Genomic DNA, 16981 nt, shown 5'->3' on the forward strand with positions numbered 1-16981 from the left:
CTTTCAAATAAAATAAAATAAATCTTTGGGGGGAAAAAAGCATCAGCACATAATGTGTGTATATATTTTGAGGAACACTTTTTTTCCCATACAACTGGCTTCCTTTGGAATCCTTTGTGCTTTGTCTACAGATTTTAAAACATTCTGAGAATGGACCCATGAGCCTCACCAGTTGCCAGAAGAGCTCACAGCTGGAGCCAGGAGCCCAGGTTCCAACCTCAGATGTACCACTTTCAAGCCGTGGAGCCTGAAGTTCCTACCCCTCTCCAAGCCCCAGTTTCCTCATTGGAATGTGGTAAGATTCTTATTCTTTTCTTTAACCTGCACAGGACCCAAACCGGACATATTAACCCATAGAACAATCAGCAAACTGTGGCCCACCATCCGTTTTTGCAAATCAAAGTTTCGAAACACATTTTACATGTGTTCATTTACATGTCACTTACGGCTACTTTCATGCTGCCAAGAAAGAACTGAGTCATTGTGATAGAGGAGGTGTGGCCTGCAAAACCTAAGCATCTACTGTCCAGCCCTTCACAGAAACAGCTGACCATTGCCTCAGAACGCTCACACACAGAGTAGACGCTCAATGAACACTGAGCAACACCAAGTTCACAGCCCCCTGGTCCCCTCTGTGCACTGCCTGTGCTAATATTTACTTCCTATTTTCCTTTAAACTCAGTGTTTAAAAAAAAACAAATTTATTTCACCTTGAAACATTATATCTTTACCAAATTGGCTTGATCCATTTGTCATATTTTAATAATAGACATTAAAATAAGTATGTGATTATTAAAATACTTAAATGGTGTGGGAAGGCGTTGTGGCACAACATGTTAAGACTCTACTTGGGACACTGCATCCCATATAGGAGTGCCTAGATCAAGTCTGCTTCTGATCCAGCTTCCTGCTAATGCATGCTGGGAGGCAGCAGACGATGGCTCAAGTGCCTGTACCCTAGCCACTCATGTGAGAGACCTGGCTGGAGTTCTGCACTCCTGGCTTTGGCCTGGCCCAGCCCTGACTGTTTCAGGCATTTGGGGAATGAACCAATGGAAGGAAGATCTATCTGTCTATCTATTTATATATCTATCCATCTCAACCTATCTGTTGCCCTTTCAAGAAGATAAAAATAAATGCAATAAACATTAAAAAATAGTTAAATGTGGAACCAGCATTGTGGCATAATGGGATCAGTTGCCACCTGCAATGCTGGCAACCCATATGGACACCAGTTCATGTCCCTCAAATAAAATTTAAACCTCAACTGTGTGGGTCCCAAGGACTTTGTGGATCTTAGAGTCTTTGCTTTGTGATTGTCTTATATCACTCACCTCATATTATGGTGGTTATATGTTTCTGCTTTTTGTCTCCCCTGCAAGGACAATGCTCTTTGAGGGCAGGCACAGTGTTCTAAGTCCATTGGTGCATGGCACTTGATCATGGATGTTCACTGAACTAAACTCTCCAAAGAGCCTCAGCATCCTGCACTTCATAGTACCTACATGAATGTGAATGGCAAAGCTCTTCATTTGAATTTTGGAGAAAACGTGTGAGAAAATCTAGGTCCTAAAACTCCCAGGGGGCTGAGAGTGGAAGAAGGAAGGAAGAGATAAAGAAGGGCCCTGGCTTGGCTCGGGATCAATTCAGCAAAGACTGTCTGGCCCTGGACGTCCCTACTGCTGGGATGCTGAGAACGCCCACCAAGTGGTGCTTCTTGTCCTCCAAGATGCATTTCATGGCTGTGCGGAACTGCTGGACGTCAGTATTCCTCAGGTCCTCCAGCAGCTTCTGGGGCTCGTACAAGCGCCGCTCCAGGTGGTTTTCCATGGCTGCCTGGACATAGGGTATTGGAAGAGCAGGCGAGAAGTATGCAGTCAGCACCATGGCCAGCAACCGGGTCTACTCCCCTGTTAGTCCCTGCAGAGAGACCCCAAGTCAGCAGCCTACAGATGGATTTGGTTTGGCCAGTCCAAAATGTTTCTTTGGCTGCCGACATAGAAAAGTCAGGGAATTCACTGCAGAGTCTGGATTTTCAAATTCTCTTGGGAGATGCCAAGATTGACCACCACTGGCTGTGCATCCTCTCTCAGATGACTGTCAGCAAGCCGGTGGCAGCTGCCCACTGAAATGACTCTCCTTCTCGCCCCAGACCCAGCAGCCATGGGCTGCCTGATCCCTGCAGGTGATGGAAACTTCAAGGTCGGAGCAGATGGTCCCTGCCCAGAACATTTACTGCATCCCCCAACCCTTCCCCATGGTGCTGCTCCTCAAACCCACACTGTCAGCACAAGGGTAAAATGCAGGTGGAAGAGATGAACTGTCCGTGGCATTCCCTCCAGGGCATAGCGAGAGGTCAGCAACTCCTCCTGCAAGAGACTCCCTCTGCTGCCTGGGGACTTGCTTTCCAAATCTTGCTTAGACTGACAAAGGCAGCACAGTGTAGTGTCATGGGCAAGAGGGGGCATCTAGAACCAGAGAACCCCTGTGCAAATCTCTACTTTGACACTTCCTGGCTCTGCAACCTTGGACAAGTTACTTAACTAGGCTTGGCAGGTAAAATACTGATACCCACTTATGTTCAAATGTCACATAAATGAGTCTATTTTTAGTACAAGTACATCCCATGCTATATTTGAGACTTGCATTTTTAAAGTTACTTATTTTTATCTGAAATTCAAACTGATCTGGACACCTTGTATTTTTACTTGTTAAGATGGCAACACTGCGGATGATGGCTCAAGTACTTGGATCCCTCCTAAATGGGAGACCCGGACTGACTTATGGGTTCCTGGCTTTGGCTTGGCCCACCCTTGGCTGTTGCAGACTTTTGGGGAATGAGCCAGAGGATGGCAGATCTAACTCTCTCTCTCTCTCTCTCTCTCTCTGTGTGTGTGTGTCTTTGCTTTTCAAATGAAATTAATTTTAAAAAAAAAAATTAAATTGGCAACACTACCTCTTGTACCTCGTTTTTCTCATCTGAAACATGGATGTCATAGTAGGACTTACCAGGTAGGGTTCTTTTGATTAAGTAAGTGAGTAAAATGTTTTCAGTGGTGCCTAGCACACAATAAGTAGTCAATAGTGCTAGCCATTATTCACTATATGGAATGAGTTGACAAATGATTTATTTAGTGTCTCCCCCCTAGAATGAAGGGTCCACATGGGTAATACCATAACTGTTTTGTTCTTCGCTAAGTCTTTAATATCTAGAACTGTGCCTAGAAGAATATAGGTGCTAAACAGGTAGATATTAAATGGACCAAGGAATACATACATTGGAAGAGAAGTAGTGAATCTTCTCACCAGGTTAAAATAGATACAGCTCACAAGAGCCCTTAAGGCTAGAGAGATCAGGGCAGACGCCATTTATCTTTAGGTTGGCATAACTGATGAACAGCAGGAAAGCAGGTGCACGTGAGGCTCACGGCCACCTTCAGCTAGTGGGTATCTTAGTAAATGGCAAACAACCAGCTCTCTGAATGGAGTTATGTCATGAATGTTGGCTGGTATTTTTGTTTTCATTAAAACATGGGTATAAAAATCTGCATAGTGAGTAAAGTTGCCCCCTGTGATGCTCACATCCCATATGAGTGCCAGTCTGAGTCCCACCTGCTCCACTTGCAATCCAGCTCCCAGATAATATGCTTGGGAAAGCAGCAGAAGATGGCCCAAATGTCTGGGCCCCTGCCACCCATGTGGGAGACCAGGACAAAGGGCCAGTAGTTAGGGCCATTTAGGGAGTGAACCAGTGGATGGAAAATCTCTGTATGCCTCTATCTCTCCCTCTCTCTCTGTAACTCTGCCTTTCCAACCAATAAATAAGTATTTAAAAAAAATAAGTAAAAATGGAAACAACAAAAACATATATTGGAACCTTATTCATTCATTAATGAATGCACCAGATAATAGTTTTTGAATGCTGAATTAATATTTCCTTAATTATCTGTGCTAGTCACAGTGTAATGGTAAAGACACAACGTACCACAGTGGTCATGCTGAAAAGGCATGTGCTATCCAGTTTGCCACAGTCCCCACTAAGCCCTACTGCTCCTTGAGGCATATATCCGTTGCTACCTACCAACATGCTGTGCTGTTGTCTTCCCCAGAGTAGAGTTAAAAGGGTGAAAAATATTTCCTAGACCCATGCCTGAAAGACTGACAGTTATATCCAAACATCCACCCTCCCATTATCCTTTTCAGCCATAGTAACGGGTATGGCAGGTGACCCAATGGAAGCTGAGCAGTAGCTTGCGCAAGTCACATCCTTAGAAGAGAAAGGCTCGCCCCTCATTTCCTCCTCCCACCAACCCCTCCCCGGCTTTGGGGAACAGATGCAGAGTATCAACCGCGAGGGCAACAGCCTTCTAAGGGGTGAGAGAGCAAGAAAATAAAAGAAACTCGGGCTTCTGAATGGCTTTGGGAGGCAGAGCTGCTCCCTCCTCTCTGACTCTTCCACTTAGGTCAGACTCTTCCATGAGAAAAAACACCCACTACATTGCTTGAGCTGCTGTGACTTGGCATCTCGTCCTGTACACGAACACATCTTGGCTCCATCACAGGTGGAAAAATGAAAGACCAAAGAGCTTGTATCATGTTTCAAGAAAAAGTGGGAAGAACTCTTTCCTTTGTGGGAGTGAAGGCAGTCTCCACACCCAACCCACTTCTCCAACCTACCTAGCCTTTGCGTGTGCAATCCGTGGGCACTGAGAGGAAACACATGGGTGGGGCTCGGGTACACACCTGCAGGCTGGGGATGGTGAAGGCAACATTCCGTGAATGCAGATAGGCCAGCACTCTGTGGGACAGGTCTGCCGTCCAGACGTGGGCGCTTCAGTTGAAGACAGAAGGGAGAGCGTCACGATGACAGGTTCTGCTACAAGTGGTGCCACACTAGCTGCGTATCCAGGGGACAGGAACTCAGAGAGGATGCTGGGATTGGGCCGGGGATGCTAGGAATCCAATGCTTGCAAGTAGGAGGTTATTAACAGTGGGACAGTGGTAGGGGAGTTTCCAAATCTAGGAATCTGTCTTGATCCCATTCTCTTAAAGACAGTTACCAATATCTGAGCCAGGCACAATATTCTAACTCCCATATCAACACACCAGGGCTGATAAAGTCCAAACAGACTGACTTGGAAAGGCATTTTTCCCATAAGATCTAAAAACAAAGATGCAGTGTATCCTACAAGAGGGTAGAATAGCATTTCTAAGAATGTGGGCTGGGGCCAGCGCCTTGGCACAGTAGGTTAATCCTCTGCCTGCAGCACCGGCATCCCATATGGGAACTGGTTCTAGTCCCGGCTGCTCCTCTTCCAATCCAGCTCTCTGCTGTGGCCTGGGAAAGCCTCTACTGGGAAAGCAGTAGAGGATGGCATAGGTCCTTGGGCCCCTGCACCCACGCGGGAGACCAGGAAGAAGCTCCTGGCTCCTGGCTTTGGATCAGCACAGCTCTGGCTGTTGCGGCCATTTGGGGAATGAACCAACAGAAGGAAGACCTTTCTCTCTGTCTCTCCCTCTCACTGTCTGTAACTCTAACTCTCAAATAAAATAAATAATATCTTTAAAAAAAAAACAAAAGGATGTGGGCTGCAAATCCGGATTTGAACTTGGGCTCTAACACTCAGTTGTACAGCCTTAGGTAATTTGATGAATTTTCTTGTGCCCGGGTGTCCCCTTTTTGTGAAATATGGCTAACAATGGTAGGATGGAATTCATTCACACATGCAAAATGCTTAAAACAGGGTCCAAACATAGTCAACACTCACAAAAAGCCTTTATTAGTCCTATTTTTGTTGCAAATAAATAGATGAGTAGACTAATTAACTAGTTAATTACATAAATGTTTAACCTGAAAAAATATATATACCCCAGTTATCCATCCATTGGAGTTACCTCAAGGACAGGATTATTTTAAAGATCTCTTTCCTGTAAGCATGTGTCCCCGTCATGGAGCCCCCATCTCTTCTCCTTCATGGTCCTCATCATGTTAGAACCACTTGTTAAGACTGGCCTTTCCACAACTCCCTGTGCCACATTCCGCGTGGCTAACACAGGCCTGAATGCAGCGGGTAACACAGGCAGTGAGGGGAATGGGTCCCAGAGCCAGGCGCTGGGTCTACAGATCAGCTCCACACTTCCTGGTTGTGGGGCCTCAATTCTCCCACTCTGTGCCTCAGTGTCACTGTTCTGCCCAAGGGAATAACAACGGGACCTATACCAGGGGGCACTTGTGAGAATTAGATGTGCTTCTGTGCACCAAGCACTTAGAAACATGTCTGCTACAGAGTGAGCACTTGGTAAGTTTTGGCTCGTATGTTAGAGCAGAGGGGGAATGACTGTAACCAATGTCGACTTCACTTTTGCATTGATTGACATTTGTTCGTGGTGTGCACGAATGTATGTTACTTTCTACAATTAAGAGACTTCCATTAAGAATCTTCATTAAAAGCCTAGCCCACCCCTCTCCCCTCCCCAGAGTGGGTTACCTTTGAAACTGTATGAGATCCAGCAAGGCTACAGTGGGAATAAAATGAAAAGACAACTTAAAAGGGAACCATTCCAGAGAGATCACAGCTCCATTCTGTTTGAAATTCTTAGAAGACATCATGTGGGGCATTACCATTCAGATAGCTTCCCTGTATTATTTCTTCCTAAGAGGCAAAGGAGATAACATCAAGTATAACATTCAAAAGTTGGCAGTTCCAGTGCAGGGGATTCTGATGAAAGGAAAATGGAATACTCACCGCCATTTTTTGTAACAATGGATGCAAATCTGTAAGAAAGCCATGGAATGTATCATCAGGATTGAATTGTCTGACCTTCAGAAATCCAATTATGAGTTATGAGAAGAGACTACAAAAAGTCACTGGAAGGAAATTTTTAGTGAATTTTAATTATATCTGTGTTGTGAGAAAGCCCTGGTTTGAAAAATCCCATCAGAATAATCTTGAAAATTACACACACACACACACGCGCGCGTGCGCGTGCGCGCCAGGATACCATAAAGCATCATGTACCTGAGTTGATTTATCCCACTACATCTGTAAGATGTGTGGAAACCCAGGAGGGTGATTCCTCCCCCAGGACTTACCCTGTCTGGTATTGGGAGCTCTATGACTTGCCACTCCATGGCTCAGAAAAAGGAACAGGAAAAGGCAGTACATTGTAGGTTCCTGGGACATTCTCCTGTAATTGATTCAAGCACAGAAGTGAAGTGATCAGGTTTATTTTTTTTAAGATTTATTTATTTGAAAGACAGAGTTACAGAGAGAGGTAGAGACAGAGAAAAAGGTTTTCCATCCGCTGGTTCACTCCCCAGATGGAGCTGCGCTGATCCGAAGCCAGGAGCCAGGAACCTCCTCTGGGTCTCCCACGTGGGTGCAGGGGCCCAAGGACTTGGACCATCCTCCACTGCTTTCCCAGGCCACAGCAGAGAGCTGGATTGGAAGAGGAGCAGCTGGGACTAGAACCGGCACCCATATGGGATGTTGGTGCCTCAGGCCAGGGCTTTAACCCACTGCGCCACAGCGCTGGCCCCCAAGTTTGTTTATTTATTTATTTATTTATTTGTTTGTTTATTTTACAAATATATTTAAGAACAAAAGAAAAGGACAAGCAGACACAGAATTCGTTAAGTTTTTAGAAAATAATGTTTAAGTCTCATCTGTTTTACTCCATCTGAACCCCTACCCTAGTATAAGATGCAACCATCTCCTTGGTTACTACAATGGCCTGTTTATATTCTTACCACCACCATGCCATGCCCCTCAGTTCAGCAAAGAGGGGTGGTTAAAAACATTGACTCTGGGGGGCTGGCACCGTGGTGCAGTAGGTTAATCCTCCACCTGCAACGCCGGCATCCCATATGGGCACCGGTTCTAGTCCTGGCTGCTCCTCTTCTGATCCAGCTCTCTGCTGAGGCCTGGGAAAGCAGTAGAAGATGGTCCCAGTCCTTGGGCCCCTGTACCCACAGGGGAGACTGGCAAGAAGCACCTGGCTTCTGGCTTCGGATCAGCGCAGCTCTGGCCATTGTGGCCATCTGGGGAGTGAACCAACGGAAGGAAGACCTTTCTCTCTGTCTTTCCCTCTCACTGTCTATAACTCTACTTCTCAAATAAATAAATAAAATATTTAAAAAATTGACTCTGTTATAGATCTGACAAAGTATTTATATCTATAATTTACAAGGAACTCTTATAACTCAGTAGGAAGGTAAACAATACAATAGGAAAAATAGGGAAAAGATACGAAGTTAAGCTTCACAAAAATAAATATATAAATGGCCAGTAGGCCCACGAAAGGTGATCATAGCATTAGTTAACAAGATTATGCAAATTAAACTCATAATGGGACCACTACAAACTCACAAGATGGCTAAAAAATTAAAAGGCTGACAACATCAAGTGTTGGCAATGACGTGGAGCAACAGGAACATTCACACATCACTGATAGGAGTATAACTGCTTAGAAAGATAAACATATGGGGACTGGCGCAGTGGTGTAGCAGGTAAATCCGCTGCCTGCAGTGCTGGCATCCCATATGGGCTCGGGTTCAAGACCGGGCTGCTCCACTTCCCATCCAGCTCAGGAGACCCAGAAGAAGCTCCTGGCTCCTGGCTTTGGATCCGCTCAGCTCCGGCCATTGCAGCCATTTGGGGAGTGAACCAGCGGATAGAAGACCTCTCTCTCTCTCTCTCTCTCCCTCTCTGTAACTCTGCCTTTCAAATAAAGAAAAAAAAAAGAAAAAAACAAATAAACATATGATCAAGTAATTCCATCCCTATCATTTCAAAGTTTTCAACTCTAAAAATTCCATTTGGGTCTTTTTTACACTTTCCATTTCTCTCATTGAGACACTCATGTTTTTCTCTACCTTCTCAGGCTTACAAAGTATATTTATAATAATGACTCTGCATTGATTTTCTGTATCATTTGTGGCTCAGTCCCTATATGTTATATTTTCCCCCTGGTAATCAGCCATATTTTCTTGTATGTCTGGTAAGTTTGACTGGGTGTTGGACATTTTTGCATTTCACACTGCTGGCTGCTGGATTTTATAATATTGCTTTAAATATTTTGGCTGTTTGTTTTAGAATGCCATTCAATTACTTGGAATAAGTCTTATACTTCCAAGGCTTTGTTTTAAGATTTTTTAGGGAAAGTCCAGTGTAGTCTAGGACTAAGTTGGCCCATTGCTGGGCAATTCTTCTCTGAGAGCTATTCTTGATGCCCAATGTATTTGGAGGTCTTTCCACTCTAGCTGCCGGGAATTATTCTCAGTCCCCTGTGAGTTCCAAGGATTGTTAGGGCTACTGGTGGTTCTTTCTCCTGCTAGTTTCTTACATGAATGGAAAGATAAGTATTTAGCCTAAGACTCAATAGGTCATTCTTCAAAGCTCTAGAACTTTCTGTCTGCAACTCCCTCCTCTCCAAGTATTCTTTTCTGTGAATTCTATTTGCCGGCATAACTCTCTTGCACGCGCGCACTCTCGCTCTCCCTCTTGCTCTCGCTCTCATTCTTTCTCTTTCTTAAGTAAACAAGTTGTTAAACTGGAACTGATCCAAGTGTCCTTCAGTGGTGAATGGTTAAACTAACAGTGGTGCATCCATGCCATAGAATACTACCCATCAATGCAGAGGAACAAACTATGGATGCGTGCAACAGTTTAGATAGACCTAAAGAGAATTATGCTCCGTGAACTCAGGCAATCACAAAAGGTCAGGTACTTAGGATCCCACTTATATAACATTCTTGAAATGGGATTAAACATGACAATAGGTCTGATCTGATTTCATCATCATTTAAAAAATCATCTATTATTTTTCACTTTATGTTTCTGTGTGGGAGCAAACTGTTGAAATCTTTACTTAATGTATGCTAAACTGATCTTCTGTATATAAAGAGAATCGAAAATGAATCCTCATGTGAATGGAAGGGGAGAGGGAGTGAAAAGGGGAGGGTTGCGGGTGGGAGGGACGTTATTGGGGGGAAGCCATTGTAATCCATAAGCCGTACTTTGGAAATTTATATTCATTAAATAAAAGTTAAAAAAAAAGAAATGAAATTATCGAAATGGAGAACTGGCTAGTGTTTGCCATGAGAACAGGAAGATGTGGTCATTAGGGGTAGCTTGATGGAGACTTGCGGTCAAGGGACAGCTCTCGATCTCTACTGAGGCAGCTGTCACGTGAGTCTACACATACGGCAAAACTGAAGGAAACTACGTACAACCACACACATGATGAGTGCAAGGAAAACTGGTAACATCGGAATAAGCTCTGTGGATTGTACCATGCCAGTTTCCTGGATCTCACATTGTGCCATCATCATGCAAGGGGTAACCAATGGGGAAAACCATACAAAGAGTGCATTGGACCTTCTTGCATACTTTTTTTGTGACTGGCCCAACCCTTTCTCTGGTTTCTGTATTCCCATGGGACTGGCCCATACCTCTCCCCAACTCCTGGTTCTCCAGGTGATCTTCCCTCTAAAACTGCGAGTCAAACAAGCCTCTTTTCTTTATGGAGGCATTTCATGTACTTGCTAATGTACTCAAAAAAATTAACATCGAAGGAGAAGGTTTTGAAAAAGCATGGACTGTGGAGCCAGACCATGTGGTATGAACCCCATCTCTGCCAGTTAGTACTTGTGTGATGTTGGATAAGCCGCTCAATCAGTCCGGCCTCTCAGTGTCCACATCTGTAAAATGGGTCAGTAGTGGCACCTACACCATCATGCTGTATGCGGGTAACATGAGCTGCTGGCAGTAAATCCCTGAGAACAGGCCTCGGCAGCCTGAGCTCTATATAAATAAGCAAACACACCAGGTTGTTGTTTACAGACTTCAAACTTTTCCAGTGGCCTCACTGCCCCTCATCCACAGGCCCCTGCCCAGGCTAGACTTCTGACCCTCCAGGGTGCCACTCCTGTGCCCAGAGGACTCGTCCACCCCCTCCCCAGGTCTGGCTAACTCAACTCATTGTAACTCTCAAGTCTTCATTGACGGCTTCTCTGAATTCTGACTAAGCCGAGACAATTAACCAGGGGATGCAGTGCGCTGGTTAAGCCATTGCTTGAGACACCCACATCCCATGTTGGAGTCCCAACTCCACTCTGCAGTCCAGCTTCCTGCTACTGCGCATCCTGGGAGGCAGCAGGCAATGGCTCAAATATTTGGGTCCCTGCCACCTAAGTGGGAAACGGGACTGAGTTACAGGTTTCTGCCCTCACCTGACCCAACCCCAGCTGCTGCAGGCATTTGGGAAGTGAACCAGCAGGTGGATGATATTTCTCTCTCTCTTTTCTCTTCCCTTACTCCTGCCTTTCTGGAAACAGAAGACAATTAACAAGAAGGAAAAGGCAATACTTCTCTTTTACAGCACGAAGCATAACTGTAACACTTATATTCGTGTAGTTATCTCATGCATTCCTTTATCAAATATTTATTGAGCACCATTATGTGAAGGGCATTATTTTTTCTCCAAGAATACAGGAGTTTACAAAGCTAAGTTCCTGCTGGTGTGTGGGGGTGAGCCAGGAAAAAGATAAACAGACCATCGATCAGAGGTATTATGCTGATATGCTGATAGGACTGATAGCTGGATGGAGAAAAAGAAAACAGACTAGGAGAAAAGAGAGACAAGGAAGGACTGGGCACTATTCTGTGTGGTGACATTTCAGCAGAGTTGAGGAAGTAAGGGAAAGAGTCACAGGGCTAACTGGGAAAAGAAAGTTCCAGAAAGAAAATCTCAACAGTGCCAAGGTCTTTAAGTTATGCCTGTAATTTGCATGATCTTTAATAAGTGGCGTGAGGATGAGAGCAGTAGAAGGTAAGGTTGGAGAGGTATCAGGCCAGAGCCTTTTATGCCATTGTGATTGCTATGACTTTCACCCGGAGGGAGATGGCAACCGCTGAAGGGATGTTGGCACAAGGATATGTCTTAGGGCTGGCATTGTGGAGTAGCAGGTGGAGTCACTGCCGGCAATGCTGGCATCTCATGTGGGTGCCAGCTTGTAGCCCAGCTTCTCCACTTCCAATCCATCCCCCACTGACAGACCAGGAAAAATAGCAGATGATCCAAGGGTTTGGGTCTCTGCTACCCATGTGGGAGACCTGGATGAGGCTCCTGGCGCCTGACTTTGGCCTGGCCCAGACCTGGCTATTGCAGCCATCTGGGGAGTGAATCAGGGGAAGGAAGCACTTGCTCTCCCTCTCTCTCTCACTTTCATATAAATAAATCTTAAGAAATGAAAAGTTCAGGGGCTGGCACTGTGGTGCAGCAGATTAAAGCCCCAGCCTGCAACGCCAGCATCCCATATGGTTGCCAGTTCAAGTCCCAGCTGCTCCACTTCCTATCCCACTCTCTGCTATGTCCTGGGAAAGCAGTAGAAGATGGCCCAGGTCCTTGGGCCCCTACACTCGTGTGGGAGACCTGGAAGAAGCTCCCGGCTCCTGGCTTCAGATAGGTTCAGCTCTGGCTGTTGTAGTTATTTAGGGAGTGAACCAGCGGATGGAAGACCTCTCTCTCTCTCTCTCTCTCTGTGTGTGTGTGTGTGTGTGTGTTTGTGTAACTCTTTTATATAAATAAAATAAATCTTTAACAAAAAAAAGTTCAGACCCATGTTTAACAACAAAAAATGATGTGCTCTGGGGCCAGAGTTGTGGCTCAGTGGGTTGAAGCCACCACTTCTAATGCTGGCTTCATATATCAGAGTCCTGGTTACAGTCCTGGCTGCTCCACTTCCAATCCACTTCCCTGTTAATGTGCCTCAGAAGGCAGCAGAAGCTAACCATGTGGGAAAGACAGAGACAGAGAGAACCAATGACAAAAAATAGTGCAGGGCAGGCATTCGGCACAGGAGTTAGAAAACCACTCGGGGACATCTGCACCCCACATCAGAGTTCCTGGGTTCGAGTCCTGGCTCCACTTCCTGTTAATGCATACCCTGGGCCCACATTCAAATGCTGCCTGCTTTTGTGTGGCTCATGAGACAAAAAATGATTTTTATATCATTTAAGTGGTTAAAAAAATCAGAAAAAGAGGCCAGTGTTGTGGTGCAGCAGGGCAAGCTGCCACTTATGACTATCAGAGTGCTGGCTGGAGTTCCGGCTGGTCTGCTTGTGATCCAGGTCCATGCTAATGCACCCAGTAAGCAGGAGAAGAAAGCCAGGGTATTTGGGCCCCTGCACCCACCTGGGAGACCAGGATGGAGTTCCGGGCTCCAGGCTTTGGACTGGCCCAGCCCCAGCCACTGCAGGCTTTGAGGGAGTGAACCAGCAGACGGAAGATCTCTGTCTCTCTCTCCCTGCTCTTCTCTGTCACTCTGCCTTACAAATAAATAAAATAATTTTTTAAAGATTTATTTTATTTATTTGAAAGAGTGACAAAGAGAGAGGCAGAGACAGACAGACAGAGAGAGGTCACTCCCCAAATAGCCGTCATGGCCAGAGCTGAGCCAATCCAAAGCCAGGAACTTCGTCCAGGTCTCCCATGTGGGTACAGGGACCCAAGGACTTGGGCCATCCTCTGTTGCCTTCCCAGGTACATTAACAGGGATCCGGATCAGAAAAAGAGCAGCCAGGACTTAACTGGCCACCCCTAAAATAATTTTTTTTTAAATCCTATTTTTGACACACAAACATTTCATCCAGGTAATTAAAATTCTAGTGTCTGTGAATGAAGCTGTATTCAAACACATCTACGCCCCTTCATTGAGGCTGTTTTGTGCTCCACTGGCTGAGCCAGGTCGTGGAGATTCACAGTCTAAGGTCACAGCAGCCTGGCCCTTTCTAGGAGCAGTTCGCTGCCTCCTCCGTCAGAGCCACTTATGCACACATGTGCAGGAGAAATGAGGCGCTGTCAGGGGTTGTCTCCAAAACTACACTGGAGGGGGAAATGGGTAGAGGCAGGGATACAGATGAGACAAGCTCTGCTATGGGCTGACAACATTGAAGGTGGGTGACGGGCACATGCACGGTCCATGTCTTCTTATCCAGTCATGGGTCATGTGCTGACATTTCAGTCAATGACAGGCAGCATTTACAAACACAACCACGGTTCCATGAGAGTAGACTGGAGCTGAGAAATCCCCATCACCTGGTAGTGCCGCTGCAACCATGCTGCGATGCAACGTTCGAGCGTGCGTGGTGATGCTGGTGTAAAGGCACCTGCTGCTCTGCCAGTCACAGGAAAGCAAGACACCAACAAGCATGCTTGGTACAACACCTGAGAGTGACCATAAATAACGATGCACTGGCTCAAACCGTCCGTGGAAAATGGAATGAAATGATGAGTTTGCTTTGGTGCCAAAATAGTTACTCTACTATGCTTTTTATCATTTTAGAATATACTCCTTCTACTTAGATAAAAAAAGGTCAGCTGGAAAACAGTGTGCTAAGTCACCAGCAGCCTCATTCATTTTGTGTTTACCACTTCTTTTTTTTTAAATGCTTATTTATTTATGTACTTATTTGAAACAGAAGACAGAAGAGAGACAGATAGAGATCACGGATCCACTCCCCAAATGCCTACAAAAGCAAGGGTGGGGCCGGGCCACAGCCAGGAGCCCAGAACTCCATCCAGGTCTCCCAGGTGAGTGGACCGGCCTGAAGTACCCAAGTCCTCACTGCTACCTTCCAGGCTGTGTATCAGCAGGAAGGTAGAACTGAAAGCAGACCTGGGACCCACCCAGGCACTCTGTCACAGATGCAGGATCCCGAGCAGCAGTTTAACCACTAAGCCAAACACCTGCCCCTGCACATCTCTTGATTGTATCAAGCAGCCACGCTGATTGCCCCTGCGCACCTAGGGTGTTCAGTGAGTGCACGCTCACGTTCGCACAATCACGACGTCGCCCAACGACGCAGTTCTCAGAACATACACCTTCACTGAGCAGCACGTGCCTGTGCCTACTCTTGTGCGCCTTTGCAATTCTACACAACGGTTTTTGAACAGGAACAGCAATACCAAAGAGACTGCACATCACTGATCAGAGGTTGGACAGAGAGGGGAGAGCTTGGAAAGGGGGCTCAGAGGAGCGGCCAGAGGGCTGGACGGGAAATGGGTGCGTGCAGAGTCTTTGAGGTCAAGTGGAGACAGGGGAGGACCACTCAAAAGCAGGGGGTGGGGTCAAGTCTGGTGAAGCCTTGGAATTGTGCTCAGCTTCAGTGCAGGTGACCCAAGCCCAATCATGTGACATCACCCAATTATGTGGCATCATGCTTTTATGGTATTAATACTACAAATGCTCGGCATCAAAGTGAACCCCACCATGCACACCCGTGGTCTCTCGTGATGGTCTGACAGGTGTGCCAGCATTCTTCAACACACATGTCACCTCCCCTGTATTGCCTGACCTGTTATGCAAGCAGATTATTTTCCCCCAAAGGGACCTCCACGGCCAGCTTTCAGAAAACAGTTGTGCTCATTTTACTGCCCAGGGCAAAAAGAAACTGAGAATCCTCCAGACACCGAAAACTGTACCTTCTAACAGACTCCGAGTGAGCCAGAACTCAAAGCATTTCATAGATGGATGCTTTCTGCCCCCTCAACACCACCCTGCAGCTGGCCCGCGGAACCTCAAAAAGTTCACAGAAGATGTGAGTGATGGACGAGCTATGCCTAGACGTAGACACTTTTTGTACCAACATGAACTCATCCTTTAGTTTTCTTCTCAGAACTCTTTGAAGCCCCCGACTGCGATAATAACCCTCCCCAGCTTTGCGCCTTGTTGGCCTTGGGGAAGTGGCGGCTGTTTTTCTCCTCCCTTCCCTTTGGTCAGCTGCCCTTGACACTGCGCTCCTTCACAGTTCTCCAGTTTCCCAGACAATGAGGTTTCTTGTGCCTATTGCTACAGTCCCCTATTAACTCTGCAAGAGAGGTTTCCAGTGACTGAAACAATGCCCTGCTTTCTGGCACTCAGAATGTCTTCGTTCCAACAAAACCCCAGCCCATCGCCAGCTCAGGGTTTGCTTTTAATTAAAAGCCCTTTGGGTCGAACTCTCTTAGCAGATTGGACAAAAGAGTTGAAAAGACTGGGCCCTAGGCGACTTGGGTCCCACCTCTGCCCCACACAAGGCTGCCTCTCTCCCCTGCAGGACAGGGGGGAATCAGGCAGGCAAAGATTCTTTTGGTGGAACCCAAAATGAAAACAGCAACAATAACCATTGGTCTCCTGAGAAACAGAGTTTGGTTGAGTGGAGAGACTAACTGTCCTGGTTGCCTGGTCTCAGTAGTTTCCGAAGACACAGAATGTCCCAATATAAAACGGGAAAGGCAAAGGCAGCCCAGGACAGCCTGCAGCTCAGAGACCTCGGATCGTCTGTGAAATTCACAGAGCTGCTGGGGGGATGTCCTCCTCATGCTGCAACAGCTGATCCAAGGCACAAGCCAACAACCCACAGTTTCACGCACAGCAGCTAGCTCCATTTAAGATCTGTGTCACTGGGCCCGGCGCTGTGGTGCAGCGGGTTAAAGCCCTGGCCTGAAGCACAGGCATCCCATATGGGCGCCGGGTTCTAGTCCCAGCTGCTCCTCTTCTGATTCAGCTCTCTGCTGTGGCCTGAGAAAGCAGTACCTAATGGCCCAAGTCCTTGGGCCCCTGCACCTGCATGGGAGACCCAGAAGAAACTCCTGGCTCCTGGCTTTGGATCTGAGCAGCTCCAGCCATTGTGCCCATCTGGGGAGTAAACCAATGGATGGAAGACCACTCTCTCTGTCTCTACCTCTCTCTGTAATTCTGTCTTTCAAATAAATAAAAATAAATCTTAAAAAAAATAAGATCTGTATCACAAACACTTGCATATGGGCAGCCAAACACTAACTGGCACATTTTCCCTCCCAAAAATTAAATAAATACATCTTATGATTATCAATACAAAATCAGCAAGCATAACTGACTTGGAGACCAGGCTGACGTAACTGGATTTTGTTCCTTCAAATGCTCCATGTAGGAATGGCCCGGCTCACCGGGGTGGGG

General features: G+C 46.3%; 1 protein-coding gene across 1 annotated transcript in view; it reads right to left on the minus strand.

Annotated features, from left to right (window-relative positions):
• OTOA (otoancorin) overlaps positions 1 to 7217 on the minus strand; it is a 68118-nt gene extending 60901 nt beyond the window's left edge. Inside the window, exons 1-6 of the mRNA XM_051847916.2 lie at positions 7094 to 7217; positions 6747 to 6775; positions 6623 to 6653; positions 6489 to 6516; positions 4744 to 4831; positions 1705 to 1836 (exon numbers count right to left, since the gene is read on the minus strand). Coding sequence (XP_051703876.2) covers positions 1705 to 1836; positions 4744 to 4831; positions 6489 to 6516; positions 6623 to 6653; positions 6747 to 6775; positions 7094 to 7184 — 399 coding nt within the window. The 5' untranslated portion in view covers positions 7185 to 7217. The remainder of the gene's footprint in view (positions 1 to 1704; positions 1837 to 4743; positions 4832 to 6488; positions 6517 to 6622; positions 6654 to 6746; positions 6776 to 7093) is intronic.
• Between the last annotated feature and the right edge of the window lie 9764 nt (positions 7218 to 16981).

Source organism: Oryctolagus cuniculus, chromosome 19 (assembly GCF_964237555.1).
Source record: "Oryctolagus cuniculus chromosome 19, mOryCun1.1, whole genome shotgun sequence".
NCBI classification, from domain to species: Eukaryota; Metazoa; Chordata; class Mammalia; order Lagomorpha; family Leporidae; genus Oryctolagus; species Oryctolagus cuniculus.